At 41.0% G+C, this 18,872-nt stretch overlaps 1 protein-coding gene across 1 annotated transcript in view; it reads right to left on the reverse strand.

Annotated features, from left to right (window-relative positions):
• Positions 1–18,872, reverse strand: part of CCDC68 (coiled-coil domain containing 68) — a 41,657-nt gene that overhangs the window by 3,973 nt on the left and 18,812 nt on the right. The window contains exons 7-10 of the mRNA XM_004379245.2: positions 16,762–16,844; positions 9,964–10,069; positions 8,566–8,649; positions 1,917–1,993 (exon numbers count right to left, since the gene is read on the reverse strand). Of these exons, the coding sequence (XP_004379302.1) occupies positions 1,917–1,993; positions 8,566–8,649; positions 9,964–10,069; positions 16,762–16,844 (350 nt within the window). The remainder of the gene's footprint in view (positions 1–1,916; positions 1,994–8,565; positions 8,650–9,963; positions 10,070–16,761; positions 16,845–18,872) is intronic.

Here is an 18,872-nt window from a genome sequence, read left to right on the forward strand (position 1 = left end):
TCCCAATGGTCAAACCCACTAGAAGCCCAAAAGCACAAGAACCTGTATGTAGATGGGGCAAATAGCGAGAAGAAGCACACAGTAGATGTGGGTGGACAAAGAGAACATGCCCAGCACAAAAAAGCAAGCATAGATACAGGGACGTAAACAAAATGGACACGGTCAAGACATGACACTAGAAAGGCCGGAAGGGGCTAGATCTTTCAGGGTTTTGTACCTGGGAAGCCATGTGAAGAACCTCAAACAATGACGTGATTGGATTTTCTTCTCAGATTTGTAGACTTACTTAGCTGAAATTTCACCTCCTTGTTGTTTTCTCAAGGTACTTTGCACTGTGCTTGCCACACTGTATCATTTAGTATTTGATTATGCACCTGAGTCCTCCTTTGACTCTAAGCCAGGGGTTTTCAAAGAGCAATCCAGAGACAACCCGCAGCTGAACCAGCTACGGCAGTTGTTAAAATGCAGACTCTTGCACCCTGCCATGGCCCTACTGAGTAAGACTCTCTGGGTGTGGGGGACTGGGAATATTCACTTTTTAACAAGCACACCCCAAGATTCTTATGCTCACTGCGGTTTGAGGATCCCAAAGAGCTCAGCTGCTAACCAAAAGGTGGGCAGTTCAAATCCATTAGCCACTGCTTGGAAGCCCTATGGGGCAGTTCTACTCTCTCCTATAGGGTTGCTATGAGTCAGAACTGACTCAAAGGCAACAGGTTTGTTTGTTTTTGGCCCTGTGCATTCAAGGGGCCACACTTCATGTTACTATTACATCCACAGCACCAACTACAGCACAAGCCTAGACGGGGCATTCATTGAATAATTGCTGAATAAATGACTGTGGTGAGTCCTGGTGACACAGTGGTTAAAGTGCTTGGCTGCTAACTGAAAGGCCAGCAGTTCCAACCCACCACCAACTGCTCCACTGGAGAAAGATGTGGCAGCCTGCTTCCTTAAAGATTACAGCCTTGGAAACCCTGTAAGGCAGTTCTACTCTATTCTATAGGGTCACTATGAGTCTGAATTGACTTGACAGCAATGAGTTTGTTTGTTTGGTTGGTTTTTTGTTTGTGAGCTGATGGTGGCACAGTGGTTAAAGTGTTCAGCTGCTAACCAAAAGGTTGGAAGTTTGAACCCACCAGCCTCTCCACAGGAGAAAGAGGTCAAAATCTGCTTCCATAAAGATTTACAGCCTTGGAAACCCTACGGGGCAGTTCTACTCTGTCCTATAGGGTCACTATGAGTCGGAATTGACTCAATGGCAGTGGGTTTGGTTTTGGTTTTGTGGTGAGCTGATGATACCCGGAACGAAAATGAAAACTCAGTTTTGAGGGAAAGAAGCTATGCCTCCTTTAAAACGTTGATTTCTTTTAAAACTTTGAAATGATCAGTATTAAACTGGTATTCAGGTATGAGATATCACAGTTAAATCATGTTTGTACCCAAGTATATAAATTTAGCTTTTGACTGACTGAAAATAGACAGTGAAAAATCCCTCTCTGTCAAAGTGAAGTTAAGAATAATGTGAATGCTACCCATCACTGGTAAAGGTCCGTTTCATTGACAGCCTGCATCATCTGTGTGGAGGTTAGCCACAGAATACAGAATATGAGAGTCGGGACAAATCTGGAGTCCAACTCTTTTATTATCCAGGTGAGGGGACAAAATTAACTCTTTCAACTAAACTCTTCATTGTCATATACTTGCCACTCACTGCCCACAGAAAATGGGATCCTTCTGATAAAATAAAAACAGAAATAAGTTCAAGCCCCTTACAAGTAATTTAGGGCTAGTCACTACACTTGCATGATACAAACATTAACAGACTGGACTCTTTCTCACATGGAATGAATGTCCAACATATACAACAGAGGTGGTGAAGGGAGATGGGGCTGGGGGAGGCAGAAAGACCTTACCTTGTAGAGACTGCCTTAGACTCCTTTGTCCTAGGAGTTTCAGACCAGAGTGCCACCTTGGTTTTTAGTTCTTTATTCTAAAATTAAAAAAAAAAATTTTTTTTTGAAGAGATCAGATAGTGCATCTATTAGCCACACACTCAATTGTTCTATGCAACCTATCACCTGCATCACTCCCCGGTGATAAGTCTGTGGTTGCAGACACTATCAGGACACAGAAAATAGCCTGTTGAGAGTCACTAAATATTATCTGTGAAGATAATTTTTCAGATACTCTGAAAAATGCATAACTTTCAGGGATTGTATTTAAGGGATTAAAGTTCGGTATTCTGATTCAGCCTCTGAAATTCAACAGCTAAACTGTGTTTGGTCTTACAGTTTCTTTTATATTGACGGAGCCCTGGTGGTGCAGTGGTTAAGAGCTACGGCTGCTAACTAAAAAGTCAGCAGTTCATAGCCACTAGCCGCTCCTTGGAAACCCTATGTGGCAGTTCTACTTTGTCCTATAGGGTCGCTATGAGTTGGAATTGACTTGATGGCAACGGGTTTGGTTTTTGGTTTTATACTGACAAATGCAAAGCACTTTATTAATGACACCCACGGTACTGATTACACATTTGTCTTTCTTGCTCAGTCTCATGGTTACAAGCCCCATCAATATAGGCACCATCTCTTCTTTACTACACAGTTCACCTTAGCCTGAACTTTCCCATCGAAGCCTTAGGTTCTTTATCCCTACATTGTTGCTGTTGCTGGGTACCATGGAGTCATTTGTGGCTCACAGCAACCTCATGTGACAACTAAAACTGCTCCATAGGGTTTCCTAGTCTGTAATCTTTATGTAAGCAGTTCTCTCTCCTGCGAAGCTACTGGGTGAGTTCAAACTGCTAACTTATCAGTTAGCAGCCGAGGGCTTAACTGCTTGCGCCACCAGGGCTCCTTATCTTCATCCCTATATTTGGGGTAAATAATCCACCCCGCCAATCTTGTATATGTTGTTGGAAGGAACAAATAAAATCATAATATTGTAGATCTGGAAGCAATCTTAAAATTCTGGGAGATAATGTAATGGCTAATAACATGAAACATTAGAATATAAGTTATTAGGTATGAATCCTGGCATAACCACTTACTAGCTGTGTGACCTCATTTAGGTTACTTAACCTCTCTGTGCCTGAATTTTCCCATCTGTATAATAGAAGTAATAACAGTGCCTACTTCACAGGTTCTGAAATGACAAAAAAATATGTAAAGCACCCAGCTTAGTGCCTGGCACAGATTTTAAGACTTAAAGGCAGTTGGTTATGATTTTCTAGTGCAAATACTATTTTATACCCAAAATGGTATAAAGGTCCAAAGAAGTTAAGTGTTCAATATCTTATTCACTGCAGAGATAAGAGTTAAGTCAGGTCTTCAGAGCTCAGAGTGAATACTTTCTCTATAACATGGCCAGTCCAAGCGATTTCATTTTCACATTTGGAAAGTAAGGCTTAAAACAGTGAAGGATCAAGCCCAAGGTTGAGCTGGCAGTTGGCTGCTCAGCTGTGACCCAGACCAGAGGTCTTTAAAGGATACGCCTGTGCAGAAGGAGCTGGGGACTGAGAGGTAGGAGGGGCAAGACGGCAGGCGAGGCTCTGGCTTTGAAAGAGCAGCAATGCACCAGCTCCGTTACCTTTTCGAAAATAAGGACTTAGGGAATCATATAATTAAAGTTTAAAGGTATTTTCTAAGACTCTACCTAATGGTTTGGAGTAAGTCAACACCAAAATGGGTGGATTTTGGAAACAGGCATTGGAATTTTGATAGAACGCGAGGGAGTTAATACTTTGGAGTGCCAGGTGCTTTATGCACATTTCTTTCCTCTGATAGGAGGTCAGCAGTTTGGGTTAAGTTCTATTGCCATGCACATTAAAGAAAAAAGGCAGGCAAAACTATAACTGACAAGGTAACTAGCCTCTGATAACCCTATGGTAGTATATGCAGCACTGATGTACAAACACGCAGGCTTTATGGGGGCCCTTCTGGCTCCAGGAAACCCTGGTGGTGTAGTGGTTAAGAGCTACAGCTGCTAACCAAAAGGTTGGCAGTTCGAATCCACCAGGTGCTCTCGGGAACCCTATAGGGCTGTTCTACTCTGTTCTATAGGGTTGATATGAGTCAGAATCGACTCAACATCAATGGATTTGGTTTTGGTTTGTTGCTGGCTTCAAAGTCCACCTTCTTTTCTCTGTGAAATGTTCCTTTTCTACATGACCAGAGAAATTAGTCCAGCCTCCTCATGTTACAAGAAGCCCTGGTGGTGCAATGGTTAAGTGATTGGTTGCTAACCGAAGGTTGGCAGTTTGAACCCACCCAGTGGCTTCTTGGGAGAAAGACATGGAGATCTGCTCCCGTAAAGAGCGCAGTCTTAAAAAACCCTAAGGGCAGTTCTACTCCGTGACACAAGGTCACTATGAGTCGATATTGACCCCACGGCACCTAACAACAATAACCTCATGTTACAAATAAGAAAACGGTGAACCCCCAGGAGATACAGAGACTCGGCGATTTCTGCAGGATCCCGAGTACGATAAATAGGAAACAGAAGAAAGAAAACTGTCAGGAAACTAATCACCAATCTACCTAACCATCCAGCCCCCCACACATGCATCCAATTGTTGAGTTCCTCTGTGTCCACAGCACAGAGCTGGAGGGCAGAGGGAATGTGAAGATGGGCAAGAAAGCATGGTATCTTCCCTTTCACAGTACAGGATGCACAACATGGTAAAGATGATAAAACAAACATGCGAATGTTAAAAATAAAAAGTAAAATATAAGCAATTCAAGCGATGCCTAAGGCAGTGGGTGATCTATCACTACATAAAAGGTATGAACAGAAACCTGTGTGACTGGAATAACGTAGGACCTTTCATAGAGCAGCACATTAAGCTGGACCTTGAAGATAAGGCCGAATGGGCTAGGTAGAAAAGAAGGGGAAAAACAGGCCAAGGCAATGGTTAAAGTGTGATTCCAGGACCAGAAGCAGCAGCAGCATCACCTGGGGCTTATTAGAAATACAAACCCTCAGTCCCAAACCCAGACCTACTGAGTCAGAAACCCAGAGAGCCCAGTGCACTGTGTTTTAAGAAGCTCACCAGGTCATTCGGATGCCTGCTCACGTCTGAGAACCACTGGACTAAAGTAGTGGTTTTCAGTCTTGGTTGTACATTGCTATTACCTGGGAGCTTTAAAATTTCCTGATGCCTGGATTCCTCCCCAGAGATTCTGTTTCACTGGGTTGCAGTCTGGGCATCAGGAGCTTTCAAAATTCTACAGATAATTCTAACGTGCACCCAATATTAAGAACCACTGGAGTAACAAGAGCAGAGTCAAGAAGTGGACTGTGTCCCATCTTAGCCCTCAGCAACTTGGAATATATTTATATTGAATAATAACTAAAAGATGGAGTCAGTGTCTTCTGACACATTAATCATTTCACAAGTTAATTTAAGTAGCCAAGTAGGACCAGGAAGTGTCTCTCAGATTTGGTAAATTGATAATAAAGATGTGCTTTGTATATTAAAGATAAATCTAGAAACCACTCCAAAAAAATTGCAGGCACATAAGATAGGTCAGTTACGTAGCTGAGGAAAACACTATGTATAGCACTTTCCAGGTTATAAAGCAATTTGAAACACAATGCCGTGATGCCAACTAACGCTGGAATACAAATATTCTGTGACTGGACAGTTACCTAGAAGCTGTTTGGATTTTTTCCAAAATAAACCCTAGATCCTCGAGTTATCAAGTACCAGAAGATACAAAAGCATAAGAGTTATCAGGTTAGACTGGCTTGATTTTCATTTATTTGAACTTTCTGCTAGCGTTAGTTCATCGGCCAAATTTGGGTATTTATTCTTGGTTCAGGGAGTCCTGGTGGCACAATGGTTAAGCACTCAGCTGCTACCCAAAAGATCAGTGGTACAAACCCACCAGCCACTCCACGGAGAAAAGACTTGGTGATCTGCTCCCATAAAGATTACAGCCTAGGAAACCCTATGGGGCAGTTCTAGTCTGTCACATGAGGTCGCTATGACTCGACAGCACGTAACAACAACATTCTTGGTTCATGAGCTTTTCTAATTTTTCCTTTAACTAGAAAATCTAGTTAAAGCAAGCACAAATGCTACATTTATGTCAGGAAAGTATTACAGTTATTTTAATAATTTAATATGCATGGGTTTTATTAAATATTAGTTTACAAAACTACATATCACTGGCCAGAATATGTTTGCTATTACGATGACTTTATCCAAGTTTGGTTTATTGACATAGTTAACCAAAAGAACCTAATTTTTGCATGCTTACTCATCTATCAACACACTCTTGGAATTAAATTTTAAGGATGACGGTGATTATATAAAGTAGGATAATCTTCAAGGTTTAGAAAATGGAGTGATTTCTGAAGATGCACTTCCATATGAGTAGATCATTAGTGCAGAAGATAGAAATGCATGAAAATAGGAGATAAACATGAGAAGCTGTAAGTTATGATGATGAAAAATATGCAGAAGTGGAAAGAAACATAAATCTTTTTGTAGAGTTAGGCAAAAATTTTCTGATGATATTTAAAAGACGTCTAAAAAACTTAAAAAAGGTTAAAAACAAAAACAAAAGGATGGAGTTATATGAGCCAATTTTATCCCCCACACGGAGGAGAAAAAAAACTGCTAGGATGAAAAGAACATCACGGAAAAAAGAATATTTGTTTCCATGACTCGAAAAACTCCTAGAAACAAAATAGAAAAACTTTAATATGGTAACTGTGACAGTGGCTAAAATAAACGTAACTGATCATGCAAATTTAATGTCATTAACTATTCATTTCTAAATATATACGTACATCTAAATATGTATATGTATGTGTATTTCATACACACACCTATACATCACCTAAAAAAATTCAAAATTATAGCCACTGCCATTGAGTTGATTCCAAGCCATGGCAACCCCATATGTGACAAAGTAAAACTGCTCCACTGGGTTTTCTTGGCTGTAATCTTTATGGAAGCAGATCGCCAGGACTTTCTTCCACGGTGCTGCTGGGTGGATTCAAATTGCCAATCTTCAGGTTAGTAGTTGTGTGCAAACTATTTGTGCTACCCCCAGAGAAGTAGATATTGTGGGGGACAAACGTTTTTCAAAGTTAAGTCAACTCAAATGCAGGTTCTGCTACCTGCTAGCTGAGTGATTTTGAATATGTTTCTTAACTTCTCTGAATCTCGGTTTTACCAATTATAAATTGGAGTAAATAATAACATTCTCTCAGATAAGATTTGAGGATTAAACAAAATGAAGTATGTAGCACACTTAATAAGAGATTAATGCTTTTAGTATGGATAACAAAAGTATACTGTCTATATGGTTTAGAAAGGTGATCTATTTAAAAGGGTTGTTCAAGTTATGGTGACTATTTTTATAAATGGAATCATTCTACCCCATTATTTAATGAATTCCAAAATAGGCAGTGGTCTTAAATTTGCACTGCAAGATGTTACAACCCTGCAGATATTCTCCCAGCTTAAGAGCTTCATAATAAAGCATTTGCTAGGAATAGACTAGAAATAGCATCACGATGGCTCAAGAGCTCACTACATTCAAGCACTTGGTCAAATATCATCTGCTCAGAGATGCCTTCCCTGAGCATCACTCTGTACCTCCTCCCACTGTTCCATTCTTTCTCAGAGCACTTACCACCTCCCTAATGAAGCTGTAGATTTACTTATTTGTTTATTGTCTGAATCCTCAATTAAAGTGTGGTAAGCTAGACGAGGTCAGGAACAGTCTGTTCTGTTCATTACCGTATACCTGCATTCACACACACACACATAAACACACACTCACATATAGACACATCCACACATCCACTCACACAGACACATCCATATGTCCACTCACACACAGACACATTCACACACGCACATTCACACATAGACATATCCACACATTCACACACACACAGACACATCTACACATTCACACACAGACATATCCACACATTCACACACACACACTAACAAAGACACAGCCACACATTCACACATACACACTCACACATAGACACAGCCACTCATTCACACACACACTCACACAGACACATCCACTCACACATAGACACACCCACTTACAGACACACGCACACACACACATTCACACATACACATATCCACACAGTCACAGACACTCACACATAGACACATCCACTCACACATAGACATGTTCACACATCCACTCACACACAGACACATCCACACATCCACTCACACATAGACACATTCATACATACACACATTCACACATACACATATCCACACATTCACACACACACTCACACATAGACACAGCCACACATTCACACTCACACAGACACATCCACACATTCACACACACTCTCACACTCACACAAAGTCATATTTACACACAGACACATTTACATACACACATGCATTCACACAAAGACATTCATACACACAAAGACACATAAGACTCATTCACACACACATTCACATAGACACATTGCACGCACTCGCAAAGACTCACACAGACACGTTCACGCAGGCACACACACATGCAGTCACACACTGATATGTACAACAGATTCCCTCCTTACCTGGGCTTCAAGTATGTTAATTTTTTCCTTCAGATTTTCAATTCTTTTATCTTGCTCTTTTACATTATTTTTTAACCCTTCCATCTAAGAATTAGGAGACACAATCGGAAAAATCTTGTCAGACAACAGGGAATAGTTAATTAAGTCCGAAATGGTACACATTTCTAAGATAAAATGATCTCCATAAAATAGAAAAATGAATCCAAAAGTCTTAGCACACTCAGCAGGCTGCAGAAAATAGAAGGCCAAACTGGCACCTGGGGATATGAGCATTCAGACAACGCTGTTACACATTTGAATCTTTGGAGAGTCTGATTAAACAAATTCAGAAGGAGTGCACTCTATGGACAGTTGTACTTGCAATCCTTCTGTTTCTCAGCAATGTAACCTTTTCATCCTGCAACTGCAGCTGCTGATGAATATGCTATCAGGCTACTGCCTGGCATGGACAGGCTTCCTGAAGCCATCACACCCATCGCATAACAATGATAGCCTGCTTTGTTTGGAAGAGAAGCATCTGCCAAGAGACAAGGTCGAGTTGGGAGGTGGATCAGGACAATGAGGATCAGAATGGGCCATGAACAGTGGGGACACCTGGATTCTAAGGCCAGCTCTGCCACCAACCTACTCTGTCACTTAAACACTTTGGGCCTCAGTTTTCTGATCTGTAAAATGGGACTGTGAGATGGCACCAAGGTCCTTTTTAGCTCTTAAATTCCCTGGCTCAGTTCTTTGGCCCTTTTATGAGATCATAGCCAAGTGAGCACTGATGCTACATTTATGTCAGGAAGGTATTAGAGTCATTTTGCAGGACTCCTTTTGGAAACAAAAATTAGGTAGTAAAAAATTGGAGATTTGGTTTTAAATCTAAAGCAGACCCCCAAAGCCAGATCAACATATATCTTGAACTAGATCTTATTTATATAGTCCACTATCCAGCTGGCTGCTACCAGAATTCCCTCTTCTTTATCACTTGCCAGGATGTCTCCAGAGAAGCCCAGGCTACACCGCTGCTCTAAACCACCTTCTAAATAAATTTATTCTGTATGAGGTTATGAAAACCATCTCTCCCTCATGAAAGAGCTGGACCCCCTTGTCTACGAGATCTGCTAAAGAACAGTGTACATTATCAGGCTCAGAACACTTAAAAAATCACCAAAACATCTAAAGAGCAGTTAAACACAATTTTCTAAACAAGCTTCATTGAGAACCTTCCAGGTGTTGGCATTCAGACAAGAGAGGGCATTGAACACAGAGCCATGTTACACGTAAAACAAAAAGGATATGTCAGTGGGGAGGACAATCTCATTCCTTCTAAAGTCCAGACAAGCCACTTGTACTTGGCCTTCATAGTGTAAACATCCCATCTATGAGAGAAATACACTTGATTAATCTGACCTCCTGGATGACACTGCGCAGGTTCTGATGTTGGCAGTGAATCACAAACTGCAGATGAGAGATCTGCTCCTGGAGAGTGGAAATCTCCATTTGAAGATCCTGGCAACTGAGAAGGCGGAGGAAAAAAAGAATATTTACTAATGAGTTATCCAGTTCCTTCTTCCTGCATGTGTGGCCAGGCTCTCCCCACACACTACACAGCTACAGGGCGTGATGGGGGCCCAGTATCCCACAGGCCATGTAAGACGGCCCAAAGATGAACGGCTACAAAGCAGCCTCTGCTTTGCTGGGAATATGCATTGGAATGAGAAAACAAACTTAACGTCAAAAGGCCCTTTCTGGCCACCTGTGACTCTGGCTAGTAGGTAGCTGAGTCAAGTTGTGCTGAGATGAATGAAGCATTTAAGTGTCTAACTTGTCTTGCCTACGTGCACTCACAGACCTGGCACCCACAAAAATGCACAGACAACAACATTTGGAGAGCAGAGTCACAGCGTGGGAGCAGGAGTGGGGCCTTTACATATGATCAGAAACCCACTTCCAACGATACAGGTTTAGTATGTGTTGTGGATTACTACTTTTGGTAATGCCAATACCTATAAGGGGGCAAGATAAAAAAGAAAGAAATTAAATTCCCATTAACATTGCGAGTCTATATCGACCATTGTGAAAAAAGATGTGTCAGCTTTGAATTTATATTATTGACACTTTCCCAGAGCTTGATTTAGGTCATTAGAATTGATTCTACAGCTTTTGACTGCTTCTCTTCTTGGCAGTATTATCAGAATTATGAGCAACATGCATTGTGGCAAGAACACCACGCTTGGGAACCTTGTGACCTGAGGGAAGTCACTCAGTTGTTCTAAGCCTCAGTATAGCAGGAATCATAATTCTGGTTCAGCGCTCAGCTGCTAACTGAAAGGTTGGAGGTTCGAACTCACCCAGCAGCTCTGTGGGAGAAAGATCTGGTGATCTGTTCCCATAAAGATTACAGCCTACAAAACCCTATGGGGCAGTTCTACTCTGTCTCATGGGGTCACTATGAGTTGGAACTGACTCAATGGCACATAACAACAGCAACAGCCTTCACTACTTTATAGGATGAAAATGCTTGTGCCCATGTAATTAGAATAACAATAGCAGCAACATAGGCCCTCTCACATTTCCAAAATTGAAGTTCAGGGAATAGCTGCTTCAGCACCAGCCTGATTTGACATTAGATTTCAGTTACCCCGGACCAGTGGTTCAGAGGCTTCCTTATCAAGTTCTCAGGAGCTTGAGGGGATCTCAGGATCCCCAGCGGGTGAGGCTCAGGACCCAAAGGAGGTGAGGGGAACTCAGAACTGTCCAAGGAGGGACCAGATATTGGAGGCTTGCAAACACTCCAATCCATGAATGAGGGATGCTCACGGCCCACAAAGGGAATCTTCAGAGGAAGATTCTCAGAACTAGGGGTGGCAGCAGAGGGTTAGGACCATCCAAGAGGAGGGACTGAGAATCTGGGGATGGTGCTCAGTACCTAAGAGGACAGAGGAGCTGAAAACATGCAGAGGATGGGGGAAGCTGGGGCACTTCAGAAGAATAGTAATGCAGGCATTGGGAAAAGATGACTTGAGGACAACAAGGATCAAAACGGCACAGAAGGCAAGCAAAAATCTGCCCAACAGCTGGTTTTAAAATTCCAAATTGCTCCAGTGAGGAAGGAAAAAGGAGGGAAGACAGCAAGGACCTACTGAGTGGTTCGACCCAGGACTTCCCTGGAAAGTAATGAAAAAGAACTCAGGGCACATGGCAGAGGCAGACCAACTTCAAATATCCATAAATATAAGAATATTGTGAACTGCTAAAGGTGAGTATTTGGAATGGTTCTTATTACGTCCCATGATGACCCAAAACCCAAGACCATAAAAGAAAACAGGTCAATTTAGAAGGGGTGGGGGTGGGGGTGGGGGTGCATACGTTAGTTATGAAGCTCAGATAATATCCCCATGTATTCCTTGAAAGTATTACCAAAAAGGTCACTGTAGATAAATACAAATTTGAAATAGGTTTCAAGATGGAAGAAAAATACTTCTAGAATCACTCCTGAAAACACAGAGCTTTGGAGCTTAGGTGTGTTAATACACCAGAACTAAAGTGTAGTGAAGGACTAAAGGAAGTTGCAGAATATTTCTATCAGGATTGTTCAATAAATATGAAATCTAGTCATTCATTAAGGTCTTTAAATGTGAGAATATATCTACATAAGCTGCCTCTTGAGCTTCCTTTAAGCTTTAGTATTTATATTTTAGTTAAAGCATTCAGTCTTAACAAAGAAGCAGCAAAACATAACATAAACATAAAACAAAATGAGGAAGCAAACGTAACAAAAAGCCAAGTATAGAAAAAGAAATCAACCGGCCTTCCACGAAATGTCTGCGTTTTCATCTAGGATTCATACTTTGCCTCTCAATGCCTCAATATACTTTTTGATCAATGTTTTCTCTACACATGCAATAGAATAAAAATATAAAGAAAATATCGAAATTAGAATTGAAGGACTTCTGCTTCTAGGAAGATGGGAGTAGATGTACTTTTTTCCTATTCTTCCAACTAAGGACAACCAAAAACCCTGGACATTTTATACACGCAGACATGAGAAAACTTAAATGGGTGAAGAGAAGAAGGCAGATAGGCTCAGAACCTTGGGATCGAAGGAATGAACACACAGTTGTGAGCTCCTGGTTTTCTTTTTGCCTTATTTGGCCCAGACTTGGAGCTGAAGAAGCGGGCAACCCAGAAATGGCAATGGAGCAGACAAAAAAAGCCTCCAAAAAGAAGAGGAGAATTTTGACACTACACCATAGATACTCCCTCCATTCACCACTGAGGGAGAGTGAAGGGATCTGCAACTCCCTTAATATTTGGGTTAGACTCCTTAGCATTCAAGAAAGGATATCAATTCTATCTTAGCTTTCAAAAATGAGAAAACTAATAGCTCTGCCTTAGCAACATACGATGACTATAGACTTTTTGTGTGCGTGTGTGCTTTAGGTGAAAGGTTACAGACTAAATTAGTTTCTTATTCAACAATTCATAAAAAAAATTGTTTTGTAATATTGGTTGCAATCCTCACAATGTGTCAACACTCTCCCTTTTCCCACCTTGGGCTCCCCGTTTCCATCTGTCCATTTTTCCTGTCCCTTCCTGCCTTTTCAGCTTTGCTTTTGGCCAGGTTTTGCCCATTTGGTCTTGCATACTTGATTGAACTAAGAAGCACCTTCCTCACAGGTGTTATTGTTTGTTTTATAGACCTGTCTAATCTTTGGCTGAAGGGTGAACTTCGGGAGTGGCTTCAGTTCTGAGTTAAAAGGGTGTCCTGGGGTCATAATCTTGGGGGTTCTTCTAGTCTCTGTCAGACCAGTAAGTCTGGTCTTTGTGTGTATGTGTGTGTGTAAATTTGAATTTTGTTCTACATTTTTCTCCCACTCTGTCCAGGACCCTCTATTGTGAGAGGGTCAGAGCAGCCAGAGGTAGGAGCCGGGCACCGTCTAGTTGCTCTGGGCTCAGGCTGGTGGAGTCTGTGGTTCTTGTGGTCCTTTGAACTAATATTTCCCTTCATTCTCCTTTGCTCTGGACAGGATGGGACCAGTAGATGTATCTTAGATGGCCACTCATGAGCTTTCAAGACACTAGATGCTACTCACCGAAGTTAGATGTAGAACATTGTCTTTATGAACTATCTTATGCCAATTTACCTAGAGGACCCCTGAGACCATGGTCCCCAACCCTCAACCCCAGTAACTCAGTCCCTCAGGTGTTTGGATGTGTCTGTGAACTTTCTATGACTCTGTCTTGGTCAAAATGTGCTGACTTCCCCTATATTGTGTACTGTCTTCCCCTTCACCAAAGTTAACACTTATCTACTATCTAGTCAGTGATTTTCCCTCCCGCGACTAACTTCTTGACAAGAAGCACACCCTCAATCTCTCTGCTACTCAATGTCTGTCAACAGTGTGATCAAAGGAAACCATGTCCCCATCCAGACTCAGGATGCTCTAAAACCCATCCTTGGATTCACTGACACCATCAGAGTTGTTGGACCTTGCCACAGTGCCCTCTGTGCCTGGCTATTATAATGGCTTTGATTGAATTGCTCTTTGCCATCATGCTATCTTTTTAAAAAGGATGCTATGAGGCACAGTCTCTGTGTCTACAATAACGATGTAGCTGAAAATATTATTCAGGGTCCCCATTATGAGCATATCCTGGAAAACTATCTTTCTGGTCTTAGTGATATATTAGAAAAAAAATTAACTCCCAAAGAACTTGTTGGTTTTAGTCACATAGACATTGTTAATCACAAAATATGTAATGGCAGTATAAGCATGCAGTCAACTTTGTTTTTAAAGGTGCTTCAGCCAAATCTTTCAACTCTTTGTTAAAAGTAATTATGATGTTTAACTTAATATGTTATAAGGAGTTTGTTTCCACGTGTATGGAAAGATTTTGTCATTTTTTCTGAGCCATAAAGGCTTAAAATGATTATCCTCAGAGATGCTTTTTAATATTAGAAATACTTATTAGAATATATTGAATTTTCTTATCAAATAGCAGAATGGAAGCCCACTGCAATTAAAAAAAAAAAAGAAAAGGGCATGATGCCTGTCATACTCAACATCTATGCCTAGGTGAAATTAAACCATCCATAGGCTTGCTCAGGGAAGCTGCCCTAGGCTATTCCTGGAGTAAGCGGAGGACTGCGAGTGAGTACCTGCCAAAGGCCACTGGTTGGCTGACAGTGTAGGGGTTGGCTAACATCATCAGTCTCCCCAGTACAGGAAGTGGTACTAAGCCAATCAGAGTCTTTCCTCTGGAATTTGAAAGGAAAATGCAGAGAACATAAGGCAGTTGGTGCCATGGGGTAAAAAGTTAATGAATCACACAGGCAAAACAAAGACTAAGAGAAGAGTTAAACTGCACAAACATCCATGATGGAATGGGAGCAACAAAATAGCTTGGTTCCAAAAACTAGATGCTAAAGGATAGCCCTTCCGTCTTCCCATTAGCTTCATCTTCTTTAAGGCCACATCTATCCAGTCTTAACCTAACAAAAACCCCTTTACGTATGGCAGCTTAACCAACCCTCTATTGCTTCAACCAAAATTCTAATACAAGTAATTTTATCTTCTTGTCACTTTGAAGACTGAATATCTTCACACATCGCTCAGAAAAAGTAATATGTAAAATAGATATTTGTGATACCTACAATCTATGAAAACTGCATGAGCCTGGATGTTCAAACACCCTTCTGGAAACACAAAGCATCCATTTCCCTCAAGACATCTCTATAGCCTCCTTAAGAGCTTTTTGAGAATTCCTTTTAACAACTGCTCATATATATAGAATTGAGAGAAAAGATCAGTCTGGCTTTTAAAACACTTACATTGTTGGTTCAAAGACTGACAAAAACTCTATTATCAATATAAAAAAAAAACATTTTTTAAAGAAAAAAAAATCAAGCTCAGACTGCCTGTCTGCTTAACACAAAGCTCAATGTCCAAGCCAGTAGTTCTGTGGCATTGAAAACTCTTTTAAGGAAAGAAAAAAATAAGTTAAGTCAAAGATTTAATTAAAATTAAATGAGTATCTGCAAGTAATTCCGATGACTTAAGGATGTTTTCCACAATATTTCCTTCATTCTCTACAGGGTTGTGCAGCGCTACAAACCTACCTTAGAAGTCCACCTTCAGGGAATATATGCATGTACACAGGAAGGAAGATGGGGAAATTAATCACTTAGTGGTATCTCAGTATTGCCAAATATATTTGTGCTATTGCCTGGGTCAGCCCATTCCTGCGACTTTGGCAGAATGTGACCCAAAATGCATGAATATGAGCCTGACAGAAAGCACAGAATATAAGGAGAGGCGAGAAAAGGAAGATATGTATTAGGAAACGATAGAAAAATAGGGAGAAAAAAATCCCTCTCTGTGAGAGAGGGATGTTTGAGCAAATGTTATTGAATGAATAAGAACAGCAAATACTCGTAAGTTATTTGCATATTCTGAAGGTCATAATAGTACCTGACATCCTAGTGAACAATAGCTCTAGATGGACAAGCTAAGATCTTGAAATAGACTTGACTCTGACCATTATATCTTTACATCACAACATATAATGACCATGATGGGCTTGGAATTAAAAAACTCTCAGAAAACTTCAAATGACATGTTACATGATATTCCACAGGCTTGTTCTGATAGCGGTTGAGTAGTAAACCAGTTGTGGTGATAACCACAAATCCACCTCCACCCCCAGCATACTGAAGACTCTGTAACTGCTTGGAATTAATTTATGAGTATTTATAAGTCCAAAGAACTAAGGATGTTTTCCGCAATATTTCTTTCCTTATCTGCAGAGTTGAGGAGCACCACAAAACTACAAACTTTCCATGTGTGGGCAGTCCAGTTGGCTTTAGCATAGACCAATTAACAACAACAACAAAAGCATCACAGGAAAGGGAGATCTCTACAGCATATCCTCCTTAGCACTAAAAGAAAACAGGGAGGCTTAGTTACTCTTGAGAAGGATTAACCCACATGTTCCCCAGTACTCTCAGCGAACCCTGCCACCTGATTATCCAAGAGGTAGGGAAGGGGAGGTACACGGTTATTAATCCTAGGGATCCTCCCTCCCTCCTGCATTGTCAGTTGTCCTATTCCCTTGTGGGTTGCAGAATCTCTATCCATGGCCAGCGTACCAGTGGAGAGGAAAGATATCCGGAACTGCTTTTACTTAGGGGCTTGATTTGCAAACCTTTTAGCATATGTAGCGTTGGCTTTGCGTTGCAGCAGCTTGTTTTCCAGAGACATTTTTCTTTCTAGCAGTGTTCTCTTTTCCTAGGAGAAAATAAGATAGTTTTCACTTATTTGGTGTGTGTGTGTGTGTGTGTGTGTGTGTGTGTGTGTGTGTGGTAAGGCATTCTTCCAAACTGTCCACAAAAGATGCTTCTTGTAATATCAGAAACATGGCTTGAGCTGAAGAGCTAATTTCAAACGAGCTGTTACACCCCATCCCTAATGAAGCTTGGATGGGGGCACCTTCTGGCATGGTTTACAGGTAGCTCAATGACAGGTCAAGACCAGTTGTCTTCACTCCCCTCACCTGCCAGCAGAGCTTTTGCTCCTCTCCAGCCCACTGCTGAAATACAGTCTGCACAGTACTCCTGCCTCTCTCCATCCGCCCAGATGCAAACCGCCTGCTCATCCCTCTCTAGGCATTGCCTCTCCCAGCATCGCCTCTCCTGTCATTACACCTGTTTCTCCCACATTAGACAGAGTTGTTGATATCCAAGGGCACTACTGCTCTTATCTTGACATCCCTAGCTGCTCCATGGCGTCTGTCAGGAAATAGCAAAGTTGTACATGTATTTTTAATGAAGAATTAAGGATACAAATGATAAAATAGCTTCTTAATTAGGATGCAGGAGAAATTATGACATTGAGAAATAATATGTGAAGAAATGTCTTAAACCATTATTAAACCAAACTCTTTCCAACTAAAAGGGAAACAGACAAGTCTACGAAAAACCAGGCTGAGATGACTGCATTCTTTTTTATATTTGATGGCTACATGCTGAAAAAAAAAGAATTTGGAGCTTTGGCCTGCTGGTTTAAGTTGCCAAGTTGGGAGAAATAAGGAGAGCAGACTGAGAAAAGGCAGGAACTGGTGTTGGCAACGTGGATGGGATCAACTTGGAGAGATTTTTAAAACCATTTACAATGCTGTTTAAAACAACTCCCACTCTTCAGGCAAAGATTAGACAGGACTGTAAAACAAAAAATAATACAGGTGAGGAGTGCGCTTCTTAGTTCAATCAGATACACGAGAGCAAATGGTAGCTCCTGTTGGGAGGCAGGATGAGATGGCAGGAAGGGACAGAAACTGGTTGAATGGACACAGGGAACCCGGAGTGGAAAGCAGGAATGTGCTGTTACATTGTGGGGATTGCAACTAAGGTCATAAAACAGTATGTGTACAAATTTTTGTATGAGAAATTCACTTGAGTGTAAACTTTCACCTAAAGCACAATTAAAAAACAAACAACTTCCTCCTGCTTTATTTGTACGGGTACAATACAAGGCAGTGCTGTGTTGCAGAAAAATCAGAAAGACCTTGGACATGGACTGACCTGATTTTGAAACTTCATGGCTGTGTTTTTGGCCATGGTTTTAACCTCTCTGGGCCTATCATTGTTAAGAAAAATTAACCAAGACTTGGAAATCTAAAAAGTATACAGTATGTGGTTTGAATGTCATATTGGATCATTGTTTAATAATCCCAACCAAGGATTATTTAATTTTCTCAGAGAATGTCCTTGTGTTTGACTTTATTATTTTTTATTCGATTAGAGCCCTGACTCTGTGAAACTACATGCTGATTTGTGGATTTCTGTCTCGTGGAAAAGAGAACCCTAAAAGTTATGGTTTAATATCCCTAGAGGACGTTAACCACTTTTGTATCTAGCCTAGCTACTCTATACTCCTTTATTCCAAATGCCTATAGCCAGTTTTTCAAAATGTTCTATTTCAATTAGTTGTGCCGTCTTACTCTGTCCCTCATTAAATTAGTGGGATGAATAAAACGTTGAACATGTATTCATTCTATATTTGTACAAGTCATGTTTTTAACTTTTTGAACATCCCTAAAATCGGGATTGTTGTTGTGTGCCGTCAAATCAATTCCAACTCATAGCAACCCTAGAAGACAGAGCAGAACTTCCCCATAGGGTTTCCTAGGCTGTAATCTTTACGGGAGCAGATCGCCAGGTCTTTTCTCCTGCAGAGCTGCTGGTGGGTTCAAACTGTCAACCTTTCAGTTAGCAACTGAGCACTTAACCATTGTGCCACCAGGGCTCCTTAAAATGG

Source organism: Trichechus manatus, unplaced genomic scaffold (assembly GCF_000243295.1).
Source record: "Trichechus manatus latirostris isolate Lorelei unplaced genomic scaffold, TriManLat1.0 scaffold00063, whole genome shotgun sequence".
NCBI lineage: Eukaryota > Metazoa > Chordata > Mammalia > Sirenia > Trichechidae > Trichechus > Trichechus manatus.